Source organism: Castor canadensis, chromosome 3, assembly GCF_047511655.1.
Source record: "Castor canadensis chromosome 3, mCasCan1.hap1v2, whole genome shotgun sequence".
Classification (NCBI taxonomy): Eukaryota; Metazoa; Chordata; class Mammalia; order Rodentia; family Castoridae; genus Castor; species Castor canadensis.
The window spans coordinates 158,944,048-158,958,346 of record NC_133388.1 but is presented as its reverse complement, the minus strand read 5'-3'; the positions used below and the strand labels follow the sequence as shown (position 1 = coordinate 158,958,346).

Genomic DNA, 14,299 nt, shown 5'->3' with positions numbered 1-14,299 from the left:
TTCAATCTCTTACCCACTTAGAAGCAACCTCTCTGATTAGACTTTTTGTCTAGGCCCACACTGGGGCTAATTTTTTTGAGCAAAGAGTCCCTTAGTACCCATGGGAAACTGGTTCCAAGACCCTCTATCATACCAAAACCTGCAATATAATACAAGGTTATACTATATAATAAAATGGTATAGTATATATAAAATGGTCACATATCACCCACACACATCCTCATATTCTTGAAATCATCTTTAGATTACTAGGCTGCTCAAGTGGTAAGAGTGCCTACCCAGCAACTATGAGGTAATGAGTCAAAAAAAAATTACTTATCATACTGAATACAAAGTAAATGCCATGTAAATAGTTGTTATTCAGCATTGTTTTGGGAATAATGACAAGAAAAGTCTGTATGTATTTTACATATTTAGTAGTCTATTATACTCGTAATTTTTTTAAGAAAATATTTTGATCCCCAGTTGATTGAATCCATGGACATATAACCCAGATGGGGATTTATTTTTTCCTGTAACTGGGATAAAAAGCTCCCTGTGTTTCCAGAAACTGATGTTTTACTTTTGTATCCCTTTCACAATATTGCATTCCCTTTTCCTGCCTTCAATTTGGTACCAGTATCTCACTTTTCTCCACACATGTAGCACAGTACAAGGGGTAGAATAAGTACTAAATAAATGGCAGTTTATACTTATCTCTGTGAAGTATTTTTCTAAATGGGGATCATGCCTCACAATCAAATGTGAAACCAATTTTGTGAGTTATAAATTGAATTAAAGAAAAACACACAGAACAGTTTTTTGTGTGTGTGTGTTGTAACATAAAATCTATTTCTTACTATAGGTTGCAGTCAAAACATTTGAAGGCCACAATCTTGTAAATGTTGATTAAGGTAAACATCTCCAAAAAAATCTTCAACATTTAGTAAGCAAAGATACATTTTCCCACTCAATTAACATTCAATATCCAGTCAGTCTCCCATTCTTCATTCCTCAAAGCTAATACTGGGCGCCAGTGCTCACACCTGTAATCCTAGCCAGGCAAATAGTTTGAGACTCCATCTCCAAAATAACCAGGGCAAAATGGGTTGGAGGTGTGGCTCAAGCAGTAGAGCATCTGCTTTGCAAGTGGTAAGCCCTGAGTTCAAACACCATTCTGAAGGAAGGAAAAAAAGAAAGACAGAGAGGAAGGGAGGGACGGAGAAAAAGAGAGGAAGAGAGGGAGGGAGGGAGAGAAAGGAAGGAAAGGAGGAAGGAAGGAAGGAAAGAAATAGGCTTATTCATTTCCCCCTGCCTCTTAACTCAAAAGGAACAGGTAAGTCTTAAGCCAAATGTACACTTTTTGCAGTCCAAGTATCCACCAGAATCTCTCTCTTATTTAGATGAGTCATCAAAGTATTCTGACGCACTTCAGATGGCTCTCAGTGCACCTGTCCTTGCCTCAAGACCATCTGAAATTCTAGATGTCCCAAATAGGGATTTGAAATTTTCGTAACTTTCCACATCCAGAGTTTAGGATTATGCTATGGTCCACCCTTGCCCTCAAGATCACCTTCTTTCTGAAGCCAGGTTATTTCCATCATAATATTACTTCCTCCACCAAAAAACAAAACAAAAACACCACAAAATAAAAAGGGCTGGTGGAGTGGCTCAAGTGTAGGAGCGCCTGCGTAGGAAGCATGAGGCCCTAAATTCAAACCCTGTGAAGAAGACGACAACAACAACAACAACAACAACAAAAACCACTGTAATGTTACTTCCTGGTAACACTGATGCTGTCTGTCTACAAAAGTTTTAATTACGTAAGTTGTAAGTTGGTTCTATTTTTTCCTAACCTAAAGTAGTGTCACAATGATAACTCTGTGCCCTTTTCTAGGCTTCCTATTTTGCAAGAAGTGAATGCTTATCCAGGCCTCTACTACACTGTGACCTGTCACATCTTATACAGTCTTCTTTTTTAATGTTACCAGCATTTATTTGGAGTGAAGCCCACTCCTGTAATAACTTTTGTAACTTTGTTCAATGGAATTACTCTCCTACTCTCCAACCTCATTAACACTGTGTTCATGCCTCTATTAGCACCTATGGATAGGTCTATGGACACAGTAATTATTTACAAATCTGTCTCCTATACTAATTTTCCATGATCAATTCCAACTTCTATGTGCATACCTCCCACTACTGACCAAACACACCACAGTGTGTTTCCACATAGTAGGGCCTTGGTACTGGCTTACTGTATTGTACTGAAAAGGTGAAAAGTTTAATTCAGTTGATATAAAAATAGGTTAGGAGTTGTTTGTAATGCTGAGCATCCTCTATATTCTCAACTGTATTTTAAAAATACATATAAAACTATGAAAAAGAACCATGGGGGAAGTGGTAATAAAGAATGTAGAAGTAAGCCAGGCGTCAGTGGCTCCCGCCTGTAATCCTAGCCACTCAGGAAGCAGAATTCAGGAGGATCGCGCTTCGAAGCCAGCACGGGCAAATAGTTCGGGCAAATAGTTTGTGAGACCCCATTTCGAAAAACCCACCACAAAAAAGGGCTGGTAGAGTGGCTCAAGATGTAAGCCCGGAGTTCAAGCCTCAGTACCGAAAAAAAAAAAAAAAGTAGAAGGAAAACATGAAGGCATGATAAAAGGGATATGACGCCTTCTGCATTTCTACACGTGGTCCACTAAGTTGGTGCTTGAAACCTTCGCTCAACCTTCACCATTCTGCCCTGTCATCCTTTTTTCCCTTTATTTTAAAAACCGCCCACACCACGGATTGAACAACACCCCACTTTGCTGAACTTGGCTCTCTCATGGGGCCCAAAGAAAATAAGGAAGCAGACTCCCACTTGCCCCGCTCGTGCTCCAGCTTCAGCTGGCCACTTTTACCAAACCAAAAGTAGGCAACCATTTCCCTCTCAAGTCCCAACTAAAATGGAAGCGCGTCTAGACCTGGACACCTTTAATCCTCTGTAAACCCGAGTTTTTAGGTCATCGTCTTTCCTCTCCTCGCCATCGTCTCGAAGTGACTCGAGATAGACATCTGTGTGGCAGGCGCAGGCTTAACGCAACTTCCAACACCACCTGCAGGTCCCACCGCCCTCCCTCCACCTGCAGCCTGCCCCGTAGGCCTCAAAGAAGGGAATCCAAAAGCTCCTGATGATGGCTTGAATGTGGCTGGGTACACTTATGACCCCCTACTAACTTCCTGCCTGGCCCGCGGGCTTCTCCCCACCTTTCGTCCGAACCCTTCACGAGTGTCCCCCTCCGCAAGTACCCTGTCCACCCATCACCCCCCCCCCCCCCGCACTTTGGCAGATGAGCCGCTCGGCCCTTGCGCTCCACTCCCTTCCGGGATGGGGCTCGGCCTGCCCTCCTCGAGGGTGTCCACGCCGGCCCGCTGCACAGACCGGCCAATCGCCCCTACTCACTTTGGGCTTTTCAGGAAGCTTCTTCCGGCTCCTCTTCCTCTGCTCCTCGTTGCGGAGGTTCTTCAGCTGCGCTGGGTCGTCCGAGGCCGGCACGGCCGCCGCCTCCTCCCGCTTGCGGGGAGGGCTCCTCCGCTTCTTGCGGGCGCCGGCGCAAGCCGCGGCCCAGCCGTAGACCAGCAGGAAGAGCAGCAGCAGCCCGAGCGCACCGGTGCCCACCAGGATCACCCAGCCCGGATACCGCTTCGGCTCCAGCCCCAGGTCCAGGCCCAGCTCGGTGCGCAGGAAGCCGAGGCCGACCGACAGCATTTCTCGCAGCCGCGCCGAACCCTCTTCGGCCTGCTGGGCCAGCTCGTCCTGCCAGCTCTGTGCAGCCATCTTCCCTCCGTCACAGGGACTCGCAGGATGACGCTGGGGCGCAGTCACACCGAGGAAGAGGCAAAGGGAGGCGCCGAGGGTCCGGCCGCCTCAGGCCGAACGCATCGCGGCCGCTCCTCGCGCCGGAGCCGGGGATCGGCCGCTGCGGGGAGGGCAGAGGGGGCTTCCAGGTCCCCCCCCTCCCAAACAGCCACACACCGCCGCCGCCGCCAGGAGGACAGGGGGGACAGGAGAGGGAGTGTCTCCAGTGGCGGCCGCTAAGCGGCGTCTGGGCGCCAGCGCCAGGCCCCGCTGTCCTCCCCCGGCGGAACAATGGCGGCCGGGGCCGCGCTGCACGCCGCACGGTGGGACCTCAGCGGGTCACGTGGGCACGACGGGCGGGGCGTGGGTGTCACGTGGGCGCGGTGGGGGCGGGTGGAACTGGGCGGGGCCGGAGTCTTCGGGGCGAAGCGTGGTGGGTGTGGTTGGCTGTGAAGGGATACGGAGTTTGGGGACGGTGACTCGGGACGAGGGGCGGGGAAGCTTAAGAGAGCTTGGAGAGGTGGCGCTCCTGGAAGACGAGGGTGCGCGCGCAGGGTGATGGATGAGCTAGGAACCCGCAGCAGGGTGTAGCTCAAAGTCGCCCCGGGTAGGAGTAGGGGCTTTTCATCCTTTTTTCTGTGTGATGTTGGAGGGGAAGCGGCTTTTTCCCCCTGAGGTCACTGGTCGGCCAGACGGTTCCAGAATGGGCCCAGGTTAATTCACAACTGGGTCTCTCCCTTCGAGGCCAGCTAGTGCCGCCAGCCTGCCATTTGCCGTCTGGCCAGGGCGCGTTCGCGTCCTTGTGCTCATTCATCCGTTCCTGCTGTCTGCTGTGAGCGTCCGGAATTCAAAGTTGGAAAGCCCGTGGGCGGCACTGTTACTTTTCCACTAATTTGTAGCTTTAATAGGCAATAATAAGAGGAAGCACATTAGGTTGTATTTACATGTAGAGGAAGCTTCCTCGTGGCGTTTTATTTTAAAGTTTCATACAACTCCACGAAACGAATTTCAGAACAATCTTGCTTTTTATGGTCTGTGTGTGTGGCGGTACTGGGGGTTGAACTCAGGACCTCAAACTTGCTAGGCAGGCGCTCTACCACTTGAGCCACGCTACCAGCCCTTCCCATCCTCCTTTTGTTTGTCTGCGAGGGTTATTTTTTGAACAGGGTCTAGCTTTATGCCTGGGTGGGCCTGAACCACAGTTATTAGGCTTTTGGGCCAGATTGACAGGCGTCCGCCACCACGCCTAGCCGTTGGTTGAACTGGAGGTCTCTGAACTTTTTTGTTCAAGCTGGTTCCAACCGTGATCTCCGTCTCCCAAGTAGCTAGGATTACAAGTGTGAGCCATTAAGCCTGGCCTTGTTTTCATATTCTTTGTTGATCAACTGTGGAATATCGGTTTAGAAGGAAATGAAGAGCCTTTTCAGATTTTAATTACAAAAATATTTGGGGCCAACTTTAGGGTTTTAAAATTTCACTTTGCTATAAGGAAACTCAGTGTTTTATCATAAATGATAATTATTATGTAAGCAAGTGAACCAATTATAAAGCACCGGATATCAAAAATGTACTAAGTATTTTGACTTTGCAGCAGTGTTGTAATGCATGTTGTGATTAATGGAAGTTTTGTAAATTATAAATAAAAATAAACTGCTAAACTTTATACAGACATGATTAAAGACTAAATTATACATGCCAGAAAATAAAACATTCCATTCATATTTTTGAAATAAGGTTTAATCCTACATGTGTACTTAGGTTCCAGACTCAAAAGGTCGTGATTTGCCTAAGAAGTTTTACTGACCATTCTAGATTATACCTGTGGTCTTGTGAATTAAACTATTACAATAATGGGGGTGGGTGACTTCCTTTTGGCAGCCTCAAAAGTATTGATTCAGTAAAATCATATTGCCTTATATTTTTCCTGTAATTGTCTTTAATCTTAATAGAAAACATATGTTTACTGTAGGTGGTAATACAGATAACACTCATTTTTAACTTTCTTGTCATCTTTCCATGTATTTAAATTTTAAAAACAAAAATAAGGTCATACACTACTTACAGTTTTGCACTTGATGTAGTCATCAGCACTCATGTCCATTGGTAAAACACATCTGGTAAAGCCCATCAGGAATACAGGTGTAATCCTACAAAGTTAGGTTTCTTACTGTGCATCAGGATGGAGTTTAGGTAAAATTTAAAAGAAGCAATTCTTCGAAAGATTCTAAGCAAAGCAGGGCCAAGTGTGATGCCGTTAATATTAGCTTTGGTCTAAATAGAATGAGAATACTAATTATTTGTGAATGGCAAAGTTAGAATAAATGTAAAATGTCAGAAACCCCTTACTAGGTGCTCTGGGTTGCAAAGAAGGGCTGCTTTTCTGGAAGTGACCCAAGCAAGGGAATACCACTCAGAAATAGAAAAAAAAAATGAATTATAAAAATACATACAGCAGCATGAATGCATCCCAGTTACGCCGAGTGAAAGGAGCCAAACAGAAAAGAGTACGTAGTGCATGATCCCACTTATGTAAAATTGGAAAATGCAAAATAATCTGCGGTGGTTACTTGGGGATGTGGGGTAGGAGCAAAGAGGTCGGAGGGAGGTATTAAAGATGGGTACCATGAGACTGGGAGCGATGAATGTATTCATTATTGAGATGATTGTTTTAGAGCAATATGCATAATTTAGGGCATCAAATTGTGTACTGTAAGTATTAGCTTATGTCAACTATAATAAAGCAGCTCAAAAAGATTTAAAGAGTGACACATATATGGCTCTGATCTTAACAAGAGTGGGATGTTCCTTTGTTACTTTGGGATTTCAAAGTTTTTGTTGATCTATGCTTTTAAAGAACAAGGTTTCTTACCACTATAGTCTTGTTAATTACTAAAGCAGTTTTTTTATGGGTTTGTACAATAAATACTTTATCATTTTAATAGTATTTAACAGACTATTGTCTGTCTCTACTAAAATTTAATATATATTGTTGAATAGTTAGATTATTTACAGGTTTTGTCTTGTTTTCCCTATCAGATGCAATTCTGTCACTAACATTGCTAGTAACTTAGTCTTTGTGAATATCCATTATTATGTCCTGAGGATAGAATACTGGCATGGAATGCTTGAGCTGTACCCCCCTAATGTATTAATTAAACACTTTAATTTGAAAGTTTTGAGGAACCTGAAGAAGTGCTCAGCCTCGAGCAAGAATGAAGAGTAGGGGACATGAGAGAACATGGTATATATGGACTATGATAAACATGGTTATGTAAGTACGGATAAAGTCTATAGGATTTGGTGAGGGGATGAGAGAATTGTCAAGAATCACTCCTAGGCTTCTCAGTTCGTGTTGGAGAGCTGGTCATTCCATTCACTAAAGTGTGGAATATTGGGAAAGAACTAAGTTTTACAAGGTAAACATGGTTTTGTATATATTTTGAGGAGTACAAAATGTTCAGGTGAAGATGCCAAACAGGCAGATATATGGGCATAGACCCCAGAAGAGAGAACAGAATTGGTGGCACCTCTTGCTTTCTTTGCTCCAATCCTCAATCGTTTGATGGTCTCCATAGTTCCAACACCTTGCATGCTCTTCCTTGTGCATGCAGCTCATTTCTTTGCTTTTCCTAGTTAACTACTGCTCACTTTTTTATATCTCAAATGAAATGTCATTTTCTCCCAGAAGCTGTGCTCAACCAGGTACCTTCCTTAGGTGACATGTTTTCACAGCACCATAAATTTTCGTAGTATTTGTGGAAATTATAATTTCATATTAATCAATATAATTAATTTAATTATTTTTACTCCTAATTTCCATGAAAATAGGAGCTGTATTTTTGCTTGCCATCATACTGTACTCCATACCTAGCACAATGCCTAGTCAACAGAAGTTGCTCAGAACATACTTAGAATAGTTACACGAATAAAAACACTAATAGCCATTTATATTGGTACAAAGATATGTCTCTAATCAAAGGCATCAGTATTTTGTGGAATAAAGACTAAGATGCTCCAACTCCTAGTATTCACACCCTTGTAAACTCTCCCTCAAGAATGGAGGAACTGTGGCTCCCTTCTAATCAATAGATTATGACAAAAGGATATGGGATGTCACTTCTTTGATGACATCCCATCAAAGACTACGTAAGATTGTAGTCTCCATCTTGCTAGTAGACAATTTTCTCGTTCCCTTACTGGTTTTGGTGAAGTAAGCTTCCATGACAGGCCCATGTGGCAAAAAACTGAGGGTGCCTCCTACCAGCAGCCAGCAAGAAAGCGAGATTCTCAGTTTCACAACCCAGAAAGAAAAGAATCAGGCCAGCAATCTCACGAGTTTGGAAACAGATCTTTTCTAATTGAGCATCAAATGAGTCCCTGTTCTAAGCAACACTTTCTGAGACCCTAAAGCAAAGGACCTAGCTAAATTGTGTCTGTACTCCTGACTCCCAGAAACTATGAAGCAGTGGGTATTGTGTTAAACTGAATTTGTGGTGATATACAGATAACTTATTTTTGTGATTTGTTACCTGGTAGTGGGGTGCTGCTATAACAAAAAGCTAAAAATGTGGGAGTAGCTTTCAGACCGAGAATTTTGAGGAGTGTGCTAAAATCCAAATTGCCTTTGAGCCTATTGTTGGTAGGAATATGGGCTTTAAAGACATTCTCAAGCTCAAAGGAAACAAGCATTTCCTTTTAATAACATAATGACAGAAAACTTAGTCAAGTGTCCTGAATATAGGATAAAAACAACATGTAAGTGATGAAGTTGGATATATGTAATGGGATATTTCCAAGCAAAGTGTTGAAGGTGCCACTGAGTTTCTTCTCAAAAGAAGAAACAAAAGGTGGTAGGACTCTGAAAATTCCAGGTGCTTCATATCCAAGAAGATGCTAGATCAAAAATGGCTTCCAAGAACCTTCATGAAAAGTGGCATAGAGAAAAAGCCCATGATGTGACTATAACCTTGTGTTAAAATCCCAGAAAGATCAAAGGATCAAATATTCATTCACTCCCCTCCCCACATACACAAAAGAAAGGAACCTTTATTTAAACCGTAGGTGCCAAGGAAGTTCCTCAGTGATATCAACAGGAACCCAAGGTAGAGAAGGGCTTACCTAGGAGAGATTTTTGGATATCTCTTTTATCCAATGTAGTGAACCCCAGCGAAATGCACAGAGGGCCCACAGAGCTTTTGAGAAAATTTACATTACCAAAACACTGCTAATTTGGGGTAAAAGGGACAGGGAAAGTAGGAGATGAAAAGGTGTTGATCTTTCAGCATTCTACTAGTAAAAGTAAAAAATAAAGAAAAAAGCATCGGGAGAGGAGAGAGAGAGAGAGAGAGAGAGAGAGAGAGAGAGAGAGAGAGAGAGAGAAAGAGAGCTCAACTAGCAGAAAACAACATGAGAACTCAGCTTCACACTCTTTTTCATAAAAAAGGGAGACTTAGAATGTAGAGCCAAGAGCTCTGAGAATGAAGCCAAGAACCACAAAAAATTATTCCCAAACCTGAAATGTAATCAAGGTATTTCTAACATTTGCTAAGTTGTGTTTCAGAACTGGTATGAACCACTGGTGCCTTTGTACCTCCCATTTTCCTTTCTTTTGAATGGGAATGCTTATAGTTGCTTTCCTTTGCATATAGCACCATTGTACATTGGGTTTCTAGGGGGAGGGAAACTTGCCTCTTTAGTTTTGCAGGTCTGTAAGTTGTGAGGGATTGTATTCCAGGAAGCATACTTAAACTACATCCCAGGAGCCTCAACTATACCTGGGTTTGATTCACTTTGAGACAGAGCCAGACTGTGTTGCCTGTGCTGCCCAGACTGGCCTCAAATTCAAGATTCTCTTTCCTCAGTCTTGTAGCTGGGACTACAAGTTCTGCCACCACACCTAACTTGGGCTTGGTTTAGGTGAAGAGATTCTGGATGCAGGGGCTATAAAAATGTAGCAGGGAGGAGGATCAGAAGTATACAGACAGGTCTGAGTTCTGATAACATAGCAGGGGGAAGGGATGGCATAGCAGAGAGATAAAACCTAAAGAATTCAAAGGTGAAGAAGATCACATAGCACTAAGGGTGGAAGGGCACTTAGCACGAGGGTGAAGTAGTCTATAGAAGTGCATGTAACCATATATGGGTTGAACCTTGTTTTTTTACTTTATTGCCTCTGTAACCTGCTTGCAAGGGTACATAAAGTGAGACCCCTTTGTTCTCGGAGCTCAGCCTTTGGACACAAGTCCACTGTCTGTGCTGGCACAATAAAATATTGCTTCCTGTTAAACTGCCTCAGTATCCCATATCTCAGCTAGCAACTTCCCACATCATTTCTTGGGGGCTCATCCAGGATTGTGGCGATGGTGAGTTATCTCCTCCCTTGTCACCAGGGTACATCTGCTGGACCACCAGGAGGAGATCCCACCAGGTGCCAGTGGACAGCTTGATCCGGAGGGGGATTTGTTCTCCTGGCGAGTTGGGGTGAGGGCCTCAGATACACATCAGAACCCAGTGAGGTGCAGGAACCAGCAAGGGGAGGGAGCACCGCTTATCAGACTGGTAAGAACCTGGGTTTGAATTCAGACCTGCCTCAGGAGGCAGAGGAGAGACTGATCACCTCCCAGAGACCCCCTAATAACTCTATTTGGGGTGAAATCAGGTCTCTCAGGTTAAGGGAGTAGGGCAAAGGTGTGTAAGACACCTCTGAGAATTGGGGGGGGGGTTGAGCTTTTCCTGGGAAATAGCCACAACTGAGGTTAAGGGATGGGTAACAAAAAATTTAGCTCACAAGAGGAAGAGTCACAAGAGAACAGATGCATTATCCACCATTCCACTGGATAGCCCTCTGGTATAATTTAAAAGTTTTTTCTTGTTTTGAGAGTGTACTCTAATTTTGTGAGTGTGTATGTGTGTGTGTGTGTGTGTGTGTGTGTGAATTTGTTTAAAGACTGGGCAAAATTTAATTTGCTCCTGGAATTCCAGCTCATCTTATGCACACTTGAGCTGACATTTTTTCTGGCATGCTTAATTTATAAAACTTTTTTTTTTTTTGAAGATGGTTTAAGAACCATCTTCAAAATGGTTCATATTCTCCTGCTATAAAGTTAATATGATACTTAAGGTAACAAAAAACCAGGGTATTTGTTTTAAAGATGTCTGTTATAAACTGCTTAGGCTTTTTACACATAAATATGTAAACATCTTGAGAACGGTTCTTATTATAGAGTCAATGTAAAAAATTATTACTCTGTTCTACTGTGACTTTTAAGAAAACAGGTTTTCAAACTTAACTCGGTCAGGTCTCACTAGGATGCAGACATTCAGGGATTAATACTTTGGCTCAGACTAGAAGATCAGCTTGCATCAGGAATCTTAAAATTTGGGTAGTTAAAAATGACCTTAGCCTGTTTCATTCTGTTGTAAATAAAATCTGAGATTTAATTCTCTCTTATAATACATGGGTCTATTAACAAATGAGCTTTCTATAAATTGTTTTTATACAAAAAATAATTTCAAGGTTGCTTGAAATTTTTTTTAATACAAATATAAGATTCTAAGTGAAAGAGTTTAGGAGTTATTTTCAATAAGTAATATATATATACACATATATATACATATATATATACACATATATATACATATATATTCTATTAAGGGTATGGTTTTTAAAAAATAAAAGGTTAAAAAATACTTTTAAATAATAAAAAAAATGATAAAGACAAGCTCCCCCAGAAGATACAAAATAAGTTGTCACAAGGATACAGAGTAAGTTGTCATAAAAAGATGGAGTTTATAGATGCTTATGTAAGTAATTAAGTTAACTAAAATCCAGTTACATTAAAGGTTTTGTAAGGTCAAAATTTAACATACTGATGTTAAACTAAAACTTAATTCTCTAAGCTCATAATAACAAGGCTATCTTAAAAATATTGTATTGTTCTTGATAGCATTTACAAAAAATTGTCTTAAAAATGGTTTTGTTTGGTCAAGACAACTGTCAGGAATTTTTGGTGCTACAGGTTAATCCACAAATTTGTCAAGACAACAAGAGTTTATTAAAACATAGAGAGACAAGAAGCAGCTGAGCCCAGGGAGTACTGCTGCACTGGTATGTGTGTTGAGACAGATTTACTTATGTAAAGCAAAGTAAACAAACAAACAAAAACAAAGCCAAAGTGCACCCTCCAGATAAGATAAAGGAAAAAAAAAACTCAGAAAGGAGCACTACACTGGAAGTCAAGACCTCCAGTTTTTATTGGAGTCAACAGAGTTGGAGATGTTAGTCCTACTCCTTCCACATGGCAGGTAGAGGGAATTTTTGGCCTAGGATGGCCAGTTTGGGCCTGTTATTTTAGGGGGGCTCCATTGACTACAGGTTGGTGGGATCCTGCTGTATGTTGTGAGCCTTGTGTTAATGTCAACAATCTGGAATGTGATTCCTTATCAACATCTGAGCCATGATTCTTCGCCACTATGTTTCCTAACTCTACACTTAGTCCCCATAAATATTTACCTGTATTCTCTGGTGATTTTTACTGGGATTTTGACTACTAAGGTAACTGACTCATGTTCATTTAAGAGTTGGTTTATGTAAAATTTTCTAGATGACCTCATGGTTAAACTACTATTGTCCTGGATGATTCTAATGAAGTTGGTATCCTATATGTGTCTGTGGCTGGGCTATTGGGGGTCACTGACACTGTTCTCCTCCCCCAGCTGATGAAAAAAATTTAAGGTTTTATTTCAAGAGGAACAACTAAACTAATATGTATATATAACCTCTATAGAGTTGTGATGATGTTGCTGGTTCCTGCATATTAAATATATTTATGTTTTCCAAGTATATCAAGCCTTCTAAAATATAAAATTTAGATAAACACAGTAATGAAAAGTTAGTGGTACTGATAAACTGTTCTGTTAGTTGCTAAATTGTCCACCAGAATTTTAACCATGACTTAAGTTTTTGTCATTACAGTTCTGATCCTTCTGGGGCATTTACAATCAAGTCCATAAAAAATGACTCTAATAACTACTTATGTGTCAACCAGGTTAGCTTTTTAGACATCTGCTTTTGTTAGGTTTTGTTTTGTATTGTCCTTGTCTAGAAGCCTGCTGCCTAAGAGCTATTCCTTCTAAGCCTCTTTGTTACTTAAATTTGGCCAAAAGGGCCTAATTGGCACTGACTCCCACCTGATCTGGTCATTATTTACCCCCTGATGTGGGACAAAAACCAACCAACCAAACAAAATCCAGGAGAGAGCAAATCCTCATGATGAGGAAAAAAAAAAAAAAAAGACCAATCAAGAAGATCTTCAGTCTAAGGACATACCACCCTGAATGTGCCCAATCTCATCTGGTCTTGGAAGGTAAGCAGGGCCAGGCCTGGTTAGTACTTAGATGGGAGACAGATCTTCAGAAGAGACTACTCAGAGACAAGGGGGGAATGCCATCAAAGTTCAAATGGAATCACTGGTGCCAGACCTCTCAAAAATAACCAAGGCCAAGAGGATTGAGGAAATGGTTCTTATACATGTGTGGCTATTTAGCATTAAAGCTCTTCCAGACACAAATTCATATTTTTAGACAGGGTCTTCTACTAAAATAGAGACAAAATAACTTTTTACTGGCTCTGAGCATGTCATTTGACACTTAAAATGGTGGTTTTAGCTTTTTTCTTTTAAAAACAACAAGTTTTCTTGGACATACATACTGATAATATATTGTTGCCATGGTAATTGTACTCAGTTAAAAAAAAACAGACAACAAAAGACATTGTCTGGGTAAAAGAATAAAATGCCAACCATTAAAACCCCATTGGAGAGGCCCTTTTGTTGTTATCTTGTCTATTCCCACCATAGTTAAAGTAGCAGTGATTGCTCCTTGGATCCACCACAGTTGAGTCAAGCCAGCTTCTCTCTAGTGGGAATGCATCCCTGATTTGGCTTCACCATGTAGGATCACTCTCCGGAACCTGAGCACCGTCCCTCTGCTTCCCAGGAAACAACAGGGGGCCAAGAACGACGGGAGCCCTGCTCTAGTCACCCCTGAAAGCTGACTAGTCTATGCACGGCAGAAGCTTGAGGAGTCAACTCTCCGATGGGACAAATGGGTTGTTTTTCACACCAGTTATCTCACTGTAATGCATTGTCACCCCTTGTCCATATCTGCTGCTGTAGTTCTCACCCTAGTCTTCGCCATAGGCTTGGCAGAAATAGCCGCTGCTGATTAGACTCATGGTAAAAGGTTTTTATTAGCTTTCTTCTACCTCTTTTGGGAAGGATGCATAATTACTGTTTATTGTTACTGATCTGTGTTCCCTTTGCAGCCCCATAGCCCTCATCCTGTGACCTGTGTGTGTGTACTACTCAGGCAGGAAATGTTGTTACTAAGAGTTTACTTTTCCATACTCACTATTCCTGTGCAGGCTCTGTCATCGGGTCATGCACTCACAATCACACCACCTATCTAGTGTGCTTC

At 42.0% G+C, this 14,299-nt stretch overlaps 1 protein-coding gene across 4 annotated transcripts in view; it reads right to left on the bottom strand.

Annotated features, from left to right (window-relative positions):
* The window catches only part of Mtdh (metadherin), a 59,974-nt gene extending 55,827 nt beyond the window's left edge, over positions 1-4,147 (bottom strand). For 3 of the 4 annotated variants that reach the window (XM_020177551.2, XM_020177553.2, XM_020177552.2), the window contains exon 1: positions 3,428-4,147. In XM_020177551.2, the coding sequence (XP_020033140.1) occupies positions 3,428-3,802 (375 nt within the window). In that variant the 5' untranslated portion in view covers positions 3,803-4,147. The remainder of the gene's footprint in view (positions 1-3,427) is intronic. The other variant, XM_020177554.2, reaches the window with a different exon arrangement.
* Positions 4,148-14,299: the final 10,152 nt, after the last annotated feature.